This window comes from Quercus lobata, chromosome 3 (assembly GCF_001633185.2).
Source record: "Quercus lobata isolate SW786 chromosome 3, ValleyOak3.0 Primary Assembly, whole genome shotgun sequence".
NCBI classification, from domain to species: Eukaryota; Viridiplantae; Streptophyta; class Magnoliopsida; order Fagales; family Fagaceae; genus Quercus; species Quercus lobata.
This window is the reverse complement of record NC_044906.1, coordinates 23638887-23651620: the sequence shown is the minus strand read 5'-3', so window position 1 is coordinate 23651620 and position 12734 is coordinate 23638887. Positions and strand designations below refer to the sequence as shown.

Sequence of the window (12734 nt, the reverse complement as noted above, 5' to 3'; positions counted from 1 at the left end):
ACAGGTATCAATTGCAATTATCTATTTTCCTCTCTTGAGCTCCAATGGAGGCACTCACCAACACTGCCTCTGCAGCCTATCTTACACCAAAAGCCTCAAACTTTGCTATCAAAATTAGCTCTTTCCTCAGGAATCAAAACCCATATACGAAATTTGCAAATGGGTACTTTCCCATCTCTCTTTCAAGGCCATTCACTACCCAGAAGCTCTGTGCTGGACATAGAGACTCAGTGATAGTGGGGGCAAAGAAGAACCACAAGAACAAAAAGCCAGACACTCATAGCTTTGTGCCCAAACCAGAAGAGGCTACTGAATTTTTCCCTGAAGCTGTGCTCCTTAAAGAGGTGCTTTTTACACAAAATCCCCTGTGTTCATTCTATTTTTTTATTTTTAATTTACTTTCCCAGAGTGCTATATAGGAAAAAAAAATAGTATTTTTAGTCTTGGTTTAGATGTTTTTGAAAGTTGGGTTCTTTTACTTGATAGTTTTTTATTATGTATGCTACTGATTCTGCTTGGGGTAAAAACTTATAGTCTTAACTGAACATGTTATAGAATATAGCCATATACAAAACCCATGAATAATGTTTATAGTTTTTGCATTTACTTTAACAATAAATCTAGTGACACGAACATTTCCACAACTGTTGAGATACTTGTTGTGTTTGGTATACAGGAAAAGCGGTGTTACTGTGTTAGTGATGGACTCATTTGAAAGTGATGTACTAGCCATAACTTTTCTCCCTTAAAAATTTTGAAAAAAGTTGTGAAGTTAAAATTTAATTGCTTGAGCTTGACTATCTCATAAATGTAAAACATGATGTTAGACTATTTAATTGGTGTTGTCTGTAAATATTAAAAAAAAAAATGGTGATGAACATGTTGATCATCTGTTGCTTCATTGCTCCTTTGCAACATTACGGTCCTTTTTGGTTAAATGTTTATGGGTCAATGGGAGATGGTAAGGGAGATGATAGATGTGTACTCTAGTTGGCAAGTCCTTTTTTGTACAGATTTGTTTAGATGTTTGTGTTTCAATGGGAGATGCTATGGTAGTTACTGGTTGTGTACGATATATGGAAGATGAGAAATGTAATTTTGCATCAAGGCCAAATCCCTTCCGATAGGTTTGCTGCTTGTATTTTGAGTTGTTTGAGTGTTGCTCTTTGTGGCTCTTGTGTTTTTTCAAGCTTCTTGCCCTGCTGTTGGTGTGTTGCAGGTCTTAGTCCTGCTGTTTCTGTGTTCTGTGCTGTAGGGTATGCCTTGTTTCTTGTGTAATGAGTTTTGCGTATTCTCAATCTTTGTATTCATGACTTTGTTGCTCTAATTTCGTTTATTCTTGAGGGGATTGTCTTGTAACTTGAGTTCCTTGTGTTTTAGTAAATTTATCATACTTATCAAAAAATATTTTGGCTTAGCCTGGATTTTATCTATTTCTCTAAAGAGTGTGATAGTCTTTTTTCATTTAATTAGTTTTCTGGTTGATTTTGAGGTGGGAGTTTTACTTTGATTTTCAGAAGAAATTTCAGGATGGTAAATTTCTGCCTGAGTTTGCCGATGCTGAGGAACGTAAGTTATTATCATAATTCAAATTAATTCTAGTTTCTTCTTCCTTTTTTCAAATATAAGGTCCTTTCTTCCCCCCGATTATGCAGAGGTTTCAGTTGCTGAAATGATTGTTGATTTGCAGAAAATCTCTATGAAACTCTGATGCTTCAGCTGGAAAGCGAAACGTTTGTGGAACAAAGTAAGTGTGCTTTCACCTCAGTTGGCCAGTCCTTGCTAGATGGGTTATTGTCCTTTGGTTACTGAGGTTTCCGGTGATAGAAATAGATATGTGTTTCTTATTTTCTTAGCATTCCAATAAATGAAGGGAATTTGTGTCTCTTTGGATCCCTGTATTTTGCGGGATGTGATTTGGTGCAATCTGATCTAGATTGATTAAGGCAGCATTTCTTAACATTCTGTGACTTTCATCTATTGAACCAGCTCTGTTCGTTGAATTTATTAATGAAAATTTGGGACCAGAATGTATTACCACTAAGAGAGAAGAGCTACTTATACATCTGTGAATAATTCTTTCCCTTGATTCTACAGTGCGCCACTATGAAGTTGTTTATTTAATTCATGAGATGCATGCAGAAGAGGTTGGAAGTGTTAATGAGAAGGTTCAAGGTGATCCCTTCTACCTTTCTTTTTAGTCTACATTTCTTCTGAAGTCATATGATAAAATTTTCATGGAAATAGATTTATTATTAGCTCATAGTATTTTCACCTTGTATGCTTCCTGGTTCTGCTTTACTGACTTTTATGTTATAAATGGACTAAAACCTGTCAAAAGACGGGAGTTCAGATGAGTGATAAAATTTTAAGAAGCCTGGATGTTTTTGAAATGATGATAGTGACTCTGTTGAATCTTCCAGGGTGCTGAATTTAGCTTGTCTATGGTGATGCAATCACTAGTTTGGATATCTGTGAGAACTGTTTGCACTCTTTGTTTTGCCTTTTGTTTCTTCACAACCAAAGGTAGTTTACTGTTACTATAAGAAAAGCAGGCAATGGAAACCTCTATGCAAGAATGACTTTTACAGTCATTGAAATGATTGTTAGTAGTGTATAAAAGGTGTCATATCTGAAAATTAAAAATAGTCGGAAAAAAAAAAGATATACAGAATGAAAAGGCTTAAATTAAAGCCTCCTAAGTGTAGATTCAACTTTAGAGGGAAAAAAAGTCAGGTATTACTTTAATATAGGTCGTCATGTAGGAACTCATGACTTGATGCATATGCATGTCCAAATTCAAGCAGAATTATTATTATTTTATTAAGTCACATTTAAAATCTGTATTAGTATCTGATATTTGGGAAATGCTTGTTGCAGATTTTTTGAGGGAGAAGAAAGGCAGGATATGGAGAGTGAGTGATTGGGGTATGAGAAGATTAGCTTACAAGATACAAAAAGCCAAGAATGCCCACTACATCTTAATGAACTTTGAGTTAGAAGCAAAATGGATTAATGATTTTAAGAGCATGCTGGACAAAGATGAAAGGGTCATTCGGCATCTTGTGATAAAGAGAGATGAGGCGATCACAGAGGATTGCCCTCCGCCTCCTGAGTTCCACACCCTGCGTGGAGATATGGATGATTATGATGAAGAGGAGGATGATATTGATTATGATGAAGAGGATGAGGAGGATGATGATGATGATGAGATTGACGGTCATGATGATGACTTCGAAGATGGGATTATTGTTGTCAAGGATGAGACTGAAGACAGATCTACTACCTTAAGAAATAAGGGAGGGAGAAGTCTGAGAGCTGAGAAAGTCAGTAGATAAATGTGCTTCCATCCGTGTAAATGTTGTTTTATGAAATGCTTCCTCTTTCTGAGAGGTTAATACAAAGATCTTCATTCAGGAAATAAATACACACACACACGTACTTATCATAATAACTAATTAAATATATAACATTATTTTTACATCAGTACACTTATCATAATAACTAAGTAAATATATAACATTATTTTTACGTCAGTACATGGTATTTCTTAATGTTTTCAACCAAAATCTATGATTTGAATCTCTCTCCCATTTCATTAAAATGAATTACATTTACATTAATTATTTTTTTTAAAAATTATTATTATCGAAAGTAGATGAATTAATTAGTAAATTTTAGTAAAGAGTTTGGTTAACATGTACTAAAAAAAGGTAAACATATTGATTTCTTACTCTGGGAACAGGTTTTTATTTTTTATTTTTATTTTTATTTTTTATAATTTTAGTTTATTTGTTCACTTTTTAAATCCTTAACTTTTTAGATAAAAGGCCAATCATATTTTAACCAACTTTGAGCAAATAAACTTTTAGTAAAAACTTACAGCCAAATGCACACCAAGATTTTGTCAGGATGTTGCCCATATTGTAGTTATACAAAGGTTTGATAAAACAAACCAAACAAAAGAACAAAATTGTAATTGGATACAAATAATAATTAAATAAAGGAAATCTAACTTTCTTTAGGATCAAGATCACCATATATTTTTCTCAAAAAAAAAAAAAGATCACCATATATTCTTCTTTTAAAAAAAGAGAGAAAAAAAAGTCACCATATATCCTAAACAAGATTTGAGGCAAGAAAAGCCTACAAGGAGCCTTTATAATGCCCATATCTTGAGATATAAAATAAAACTCCTGAAAACTAGAATCATCCATAAGTAGAAGCAAAGATTTTATTTATTTTTAATGTATATTAAAAGACACCTATCCTATAAAGATCTATTCCTGATACGGTGGCATTGGGTGATTTTATTTTTGAAGTAAATGAATAATGGACACTTATATTTGTTAAGAGCTTTATAAAATAATTTTTGGTGCTTCTAAGGAAAATGTCTTGAATTCAAATAGTTGATCTCATAACTATCAAATTATTAAAAAAAAATCACTTATTTTATGTGTAGTTCTTATTGTGGTGCATCATATGTGAGATCAAAACTTTTGTATGGAAGATATACACACATGTGTGTATATATATATATATATAGAGAGAGAGAGAGAGAGAGAGAGAGAGAATGTATATGATTTTATTAATATAATCAATTTAGATCAATTTGAAGTGTATCATTCTAAAATAAGGGGATAATTCATTTAATCTAAATTTGACAATTGCAAAGCTTGCCACGTGATCACAAAGTGAAATAAAGCCAGTAACTGTACCAAGCCCATACTTAATACCAAATTTGCTAGAGAGAACCGTCACCATGGCCAGTCTTATAACCAAATTTGTAAGTGGTGATTGCTTCATAAAGAAAGCCACAAAAAGAGGTGATGCATCCATCTCCTACCATTTCTTGCATGTGAAGGAAATTATATTTACATCATTACATGGAATTTCATAGTGTTTTCAAACCAAAATATATAGGATTTGAATCCCCTACTCCCACTCCCAATTCATTAAAATGAATTACATTTACATTAATTATTTTTAAAAATTATTATTATTGAAAGTAGATTAATTAATTAGTAAATTTTGGTAAAGAGTTTGGTGGTTAATATGTACCGAAGAAAAGTAAAAATATTGATTTCTTCCATTATTTTCTGCTCGGCAACAATTTTTTAATTTTTAGTTTATTTGTATGCCTCCGAAAACCATAATCTTTTTAAGGTACAAGGGCAATCATATTTTAACCAACTTTAAACAAATAAACTTTTAGTAAAAATATACAGCCAAACGCACTCCAACATTTTGTCTAGGATGTTGCCCAAAATGTAGTCGTACATAAGTTTGATTAAAAAAAACCAACCAAGAGACCAAAATTGAAATTGGATACAAATAATAATTAAATAATGGAAATCTAGCTCCCTTTAGGATCAAGGTCACCATATATTCTAAGTAAGATTTGAGGCAAGGAAATCACTACAACGAGCCTAAAGCCCATATCTTGAGATATAAAATTTGAAGAGACTTTCAAATCAAGAATCACCTTCGTGTGTGTAGAGTTCAAGTTACACCTAATGTAACTCCATGTTTATAGATAGAGTTCGAGTTACACTTAGTATAGCTCCAAGTAATGTTACATCATCTAATAACATTTTATTGGATTAATCTTTAGAACATCCAAGCGTTGAATTATATGTTCATTATGTTCTTAATACGCACACCAAGTTTCGTATCAATCAAATGTGATTTGCCATTTGATCTAAAAGCCCATATTTTATGCACAATTTTAAATGCAAAAACTTAAGATTTAAGCACATGATCAATGACATAATTATTGATCTCAGATTATCTTGAAATTTTGCAAGTATATAGAATATAAAAATAGAATTTAATCCAACAGTGGATTTGTTAAAATTCGCATTCAATAAAGAAATATTGAGTGATATAACAAAACTTAGAGTTATACCAAATGTAACTTGAACCCAACCTATATATATATATTTATATGTTTATTTATACACACTCATCCTATAATGATTTATTGCTGATACGGTGGCATTGGAGTTTTTAAAGTCAACAAATATTGGACACTTATATTTGTTAAGATCTTTGGAAATTAATTGGCAATTTTTGGTGTTTTTAACGAAAACGTCCCGAATTCAAATTGTTCCTCTCATAACTATCAAATTATTAAAAAAAAGAAACTTATTTTATATACAAGTTCTTATTGTGGTGCATCATATATGAGATCAAAACCTTTGTTTGAAGGATATACATACTCTCTCTCTCTCTCTCTCTCTCTCTCTCTCTCTCTCTCTCTCTCTCTCTCTCTCTCTCTCTCTCTCATGTTTTTAGTAAGATAATCAATTTGGAGTGTATCACTTTAAAATAAGGGGTCAATTTCTTTAATATGAAATTGACAACTGAAAAGATTGTCACGTGATCACAAAGTGACACAAAGCTAGTACCCGCAACAAGGCCAAACTTAATACCAAATTTGACAGTGGTAACCATCACCATGGTTTGCCTTATCACCAAATTTGCTAGTGATAACTGCTTCATAAAGAAAGCCACAAAAAGAGGTGATGCATCCATCTTCAAGGATTTCTTGCATGTAAAGGAATCTATTTTTACATCATTACTTGGTATTTCTTAATGTTTTCAACTAATTATATCTAGGATTCAAATCCATATCTCCCACTTCATAAAAATGAATTACATTTACATTAATTTTTTTAAAATTATTATTATTGAAAGTAGATGAAGTCTTTAGTAAATTTTAGTAAAGAGTTTGTTAGTTAATAAGTACTAAAAAAAAGTTCAAATATTGTTCTTTCCTTATTATCTGTGTGGCAACAACTTTTTAATTTTTAGTTTATTTGTTAGCTTTATAAATCAATTTTTTTAAAAGGTACAAGGGCAATCATATTTTAATCAATTTTGAACAAATAAACTTTTGGTAAAAACTTACAGCCAAACGCATTCCAAACATTTTGTCTAGGATGTTGCCCACGGTGGCGGCGCCACGTTATGGTCAGGGTGTTCCCAGGAACACCCTGACTTGAAAAAAAAAAAAATTATATATAATAATTAATTTTTTTTTATTTGTTCATCCTTAAAAAAAAAAATTAGGAACACCCTAATAAAAATTAGGAATACCCTGATAAAAATTAGGAACACTCTCCAATTAAAGAAAAAAATTATTTGTCCTCCTTTCAAGGAAAAAAAAAAAAAGCCCAAAAAAAAAATTTTGAACTAAAATCTGAAAAAAAAAAAAAAAAAAAAAAAAAAAAAAAAAAAAAAAAAAACAACACAGAATCAGAAATCAAACTTACCCACCGTACCCACAGTCACGTCGCTGCAGAGAAAACCAATCCCCAATACACTGATACAGTCTATACAATACAAAGCAAAAGCAAAACAAAGCAAAAGCAATATTGTGTTTATCAAAACAAAAAAAAAAAGCCCAATACAGAGCCTCCGTACCAAAACAGCAAAACCAAACCAAAAAACCCCAATACTCGCTCCTCGGTTGCCGTAACTCGCTCCTCCTCCTCGTTGCCGTAGCTCGCTCCTCGTCGTCATCGCCATAGCTCGCCCCTCATCGTAGATTGTAGATCGCAGACCGTAGATCGCAGTAGCAGATCGCTCTACTCAGCTTCGGTGCTTGGTGCTAGCAAATCGCAGATCCCTCCGTACCCTCCTGAGCTTCAGCTCCCTCAAGGTATTTCTAATTTCTCTCTCTTTTTCTCTCTCAGTTTCTCAATCTCTCTCTCTCTTTATTTCACTGAAAGTGTGATTTTCTAAAATAATGAACGTCTCTCTCTCTTTGGTCTTTATTTAAATTAACTCAGTAACTCTCTCTCTCTCTCTCTCTCTCTCTCTCTCATTGGCTATTTGGCTGGCCAAATGAATCACTCTTCTCTTTGATTGGCTGGCCGAATGAATCATTGTTTGTCTTTATTTATATTTTTCTTTTTCCTGTTCTTTTGTCTTTTTGAATTTGGCTTTAGTGTTTATTTTATCCATTGGTGTTGTGTTGGTCAGTGTGTGTTCTGTGTTGGTATGATATTAATTGTCTTTTAGTGAATATTGTGATTTGTGAATCTTGCGAAATTTTCTGATTGGCCGGCAATTGTGATTGGGCATCAGGCATAAGGCTTGTGCTTGTCCATTGAGTGGGGTGGGGGTAGATGGGCTGATGGGCACATCACACATGGGGCCGGGAGCACAATAATTAAAGCAATGTAATATGCTGCACATTACACTATTTTAATTATTGTGCTGCACATGGGATGTGTAATGTTAGGCTTTTTTAGTGTAATGTATACAAGGAGCTAAATAATATAACAAATTAAAGCAATATAATTAATGACAAACAAATTAAAGCAATATAGTTTATTGTTACGCTAAACAACAATAATTAAAGCTGTATAATTAACCAATACATTATAAAAGACAAATAAATTAAATTATGTTAGGCTAAATAATAATTAATAATTTTATAATTAATGAAATAACAATATAACAAATTATAGTTTATAAAAGACAAACAAATTAATGAAGCAACTAAACAACAATAATTAATAATTTTATTAATATTTCAAATGAACTTATAGTTTATTGTTTATTCTTTTGCTAGAATTATGGACAAATATTTGATAAGAAAACCACGTACCAAAGATTCATCTCCTGTGCAAGATTCATTTTCATCTTCTAAGTGAATTCGTGTTGACTTTAACTTAGAAAATCTTCCTTTAGATCCTGGGCTACGACAAAAGATATCATCTTATCATCCTAATAATCATGATGAAATAAGAAGACATTATTTAACAAAAGGCCCTTGTCAACCTATTCTTCATGATTTCCCTGCATCATATTTTTCTGAAAAGCCCTGTCGATTTAGATCCGAATGGTATATAGGTAGAAAGTGGTTGGAATATAGTATAGACAAGGATGCGGCATTTTGTTTTTATTGCTACCTATTTGGGCGGCAAGATTTTGGTAAGTAAGGAGGAGGTGATACTTTTGTAACAAAGGGATTCAAACTTTGGAATCAGGTTGCGAAGTTAGAGTCCCATGTTGGAGGAGTTAATAGTGCTCATAGCCAAGCTGTCAAGAAGGGTGAAGATCTATTGAAGCAAAAGCAACACATTCAAAGTGTTTTGGTTAAACAATCAAATAAAGATAAACATGATTATCGAGTTCAATTAAATGCAATAGTTGATTGAATAAGATTCCTTTTATGCCGGGGATTAGCTTTTCGTGGTCACGATGAATCTCAAGGTTCAAGTGATAAATGAAATTTTCTTGAGCTTGTACAATTTTTGGGGGATCACAATGAATCTATCAATAAAGTGTTGCAAACAGCTCTGAAAAATTGCAAGCTTACCCACCCGGATATCAAAAAGTTATTGTGAATGCAATTGCACGTGAAACATCCAAAGCCATCATCAAGGATCTTGACAATGGGTTCTTTTCAATATTAGTTGATGAGTCACGTGATATCTCAGTGAAAAAACAAATGTCCCTCGTTCTTCGTTATGTGAACAAAAAAGGAATTATTATAGAGCGGTTCCTTGATATTGTACATGTTGCAAGTACCACCGCTTTGTCACTCAAATGTGCTATTGAATGTTTACTTTGTGAACATAATTTGAGTTTGTCGAACCTACGTGAGCAAGGTTATGACAGGGCTAGTAATATGCAAGGTGATATCAATGGTCTAAAAACTTTAATTTTGAAAGAGAATAAGTCAGCATTTTATGTCCATTGTTTTGCTCATCAACTTCAATTGACACTTGTTGCTGTTGCTAAAAATCACATTAACATTGCTGAATTTTTTTATGTAGTTAGTAATTTAGTAACTATTGTTGAAGGCTCTTGTAAGAGACGAGATGCTCTTCGAGATGCACAATTTGCCAAAATTAAAGAAAATTTAGAGAATGGTGTACGTAGAAGTGGGCAAGGTTTGAATCAAGAGACAAATCTTAAACGTTCTGGTGATACACATTGGGGATCATATTATGGGATTATTTTGAACTTGATTTTAATGTTCTCTGCTGTTGTTGATGTACATGAGATTATTGAAGAAGATGGCCTATATGACCAAAAAGTTGAAGCTCAATCTATTATGAGGTCAATTCTATCTTTTGAATTTGTCTTTGCCCTACATTTGATGAAAAATATTTTAGGGATCACAAATGAGTTGTCAATAGCATTGCCAAAAAAAAAATCAGGATATAGTAAATGCTATGGATCTTGTTAAAGTGTCTAAGCAAAGACTGCAAGTAATGAGAGAAGATGAATGAGAATCTTTATTGACTGAAGTATCTTCTTTTTGTACCACGCATGATATTTCTATCTTGAACATGGATGAAACATTTGTAGTTAGTGGGAGGTCACGATGCAACACTCAACAAAAGACAAATTTATATCATTATTGTGTTGAGCTATTCTACACAGTCATAGATATGCAACTTCAAGAGCTTAACAACCATTTTTTTGAGGCAAATACCGATTTGCTACTTTGTATGGCTTGCTTAAATCCAAGTAATTCAGTTGTGGCTTTCGATAAGGAAAAGTTGATTCGTCTAGCTAAGTTCTATCCCTCTGATTTTCTTGGGACAGATAATTTGGCACTTGACTCTCAACTGCAGAATTATATTTTTGATATGCGCAGCAACGACTTCTTTTTAGAGCTTCAAAGAGTTAGTAAACTTGCTGAAAAGTTAGTGAGCACAAGGAAGCATGAGACTTATCCTTTAGTCTATTTGCTTGTGAAGCTAGCTTTGACCCTTCCAGTTGCTACTGCAACAGTAGAAAGAAGTTTCTCAGCAATGAAATATATAAAGAATGAACTGCGCAATCGAATGGGAGATCAGTGGATGAATGATTGTTTGATTGTGTATATTGAAAAAGATGTAGCTTGTAGCATTAATAATGAAACTATCATGCAAAGATTTCAAAATATGAAAACTCGTAGAAGACAATTGTAAATTTTATGTATTTGCGTATTTTTTTATTGTTGTTGTTATCGATATATAAAATTTTCTTTTTATTAAATTGTGTAACTTATGCTTGTTGAGGAATACCCTGACAAAATTTCCTGGAGCCACCACTGCTCGGGACCATGACAGACTATAAAAAATGCCAACATCTGCAAAAGGGAATAACCATACATGTACAACTAGCAAATTCTTCTTCTTCTTCTTTTTTGTTTTTTTTTTTTTTTTTGATAAGCATGTACAGCAAATTCTTGTTCACAACAAAATTTATAATTCTCGAACATGCCAATCGTTGAGTGTTGCCAATGCAAACCACGTGTTTGAGTCAATGCATGACCTTCTAACTTTAACATGCTGGCTAAGAGCAAAACAGAAAGCAATGGACATCTTTGCTTTCGTGTTTTTTGAGTTCCATATGTGTTCTCGACGCTGCTGACAGCATTACTCAATCCCAGTCCCTCAGTCATAGTGAAGACACAACCTTGGCCTCTAAAATTGAACAACTATACCCCAGTTAGAACGGCTGTTTTTAACCGCGGCAATCCAATTAAAGACATGTCTGGCATGTTGATGTTAAGCGTTTCAGATAGTCTTGTTCTTCTCAGCCAGAAACCAGAATATATAGTACTGTTGCTTGGCCAGCAACACCCATTTTGATGAAATAATGTTCTGCTACACGTAAGACCATCTTGTTTTGGTGAGAAACAAGTGAACGGTTGGGGTTCATTTAAAAAAAAAAATAGAACAGTTGGGATTAGACATGTGTTCTATAAAAAAGAATGAAACTACCTTTCTCTATAAAATTGATGGTGGGGGCCATTTTGATAAGTGCATATATAGGCTTCTCATGTAAGCATCTTAAGGATTTTTCAAACCCTTGGGGGCCATGGCTCCTTCGGTTTCTATGTGGCTCACCACTGCCTAAGTCACAAAAAAGAAGAGTGATTTAGCTATGAGCTTAGATCCAATTAAGTAATATATATTAAACACTTACAATTTTCTCATTATTATTCAATGTGTGACTTTATTAACACGAGTATATGTAACATTCAGATGACCATGATTTGTGACAAATTTGGAAGTTACTAAAGGGAATTTGCAAAGAGTGTTGTATAACCATGGTGATCAGACAAAACTAAAAAGAAAATCTCTACTCAAGAAACTATAGTCTATTCCAGTGTGCCTGGGAACAAATTACATCATAGAGAAGCAAGGGTGGATGAAATTTTTCGCACAATGTGCTTTTGTCCTTCCATCCAAAGTCTCTCAGTTGTGAGTTGTTCAATCAAACTGCACAGTGCACACCAAGTCAATGTTCCTACTAAGAAAACGAAGTAATTTGCAGGCTAGCATTAGTGAGGGAAACAATATAATAAGTTGACATGCGTTAGAAACAAAATTGCAAAATAACACCTTGAGTTTTAAAGGCTCAATTTCCATCTAAATATCGAGACTCAAAGACGTGAGTTCCACTTGCTGATGTGGAAGTTTAATGCCACATGGATCTTCAATCCTATAGACTCAAGTTTTAAAATGCAAAATCAAGTCTTTAAGACTCGATTTACGTCGACCTAAATATAAAACGCACAGACCTCACACTGCCCCTAACACTCCTCAATCCTCACTGCCTCACTGCACACTCACCCATAACACTCCTCATTGCCTCTAACACTCCTTACTACCTCATTGCTCACTCACTGATAACACAAGTACTTATCACACCACATTGCCTCTCTCTATCACTGGTCCTCCCTCTTAACAAATTTACATCTTAGGTAAAGGTTT

General features: G+C 33.3%; 1 protein-coding gene across 1 annotated transcript; it reads left to right on the top strand.

Annotated features, from left to right (window-relative positions):
• On the top strand, positions 1-3425 carry LOC115982487. Its single transcript, XM_031105097.1, has 5 exons — positions 1-344; positions 1518-1569; positions 1691-1747; positions 2098-2175; positions 2881-3425. Exons 1-5 carry the CDS (start codon positions 45-47, stop codon positions 3336-3338), a joined length of 945 nt encoding a protein of 314 aa, XP_030960957.1. The 5' UTR covers positions 1-44; the 3' UTR covers positions 3339-3425.
• Positions 3426-12734: the final 9309 nt, after the last annotated feature.

What these genes read in the sequence shown, in the direction of transcription:
- LOC115982487 (XM_031105097.1), top strand. Translation starts at nt 45, where the DNA reads ATGGAGGCACTCACCAACACTGCCTCTGCAGCCTATCTTACACCAAAA. An exon ending in GTTTGCCGATGCTGAGGAAC is followed by an intron (nt 1,570 to 1,690) that starts GTAAGTTATTAT and finishes GTTGATTTGCAG; the next exon opens with AAAATCTCTATGAAACTCTG. An exon ending in CGAAACGTTTGTGGAACAAA is followed by an intron (nt 1,748 to 2,097) that starts GTAAGTGTGCTT and finishes TTGATTCTACAG; the next exon opens with TGCGCCACTATGAAGTTGTT.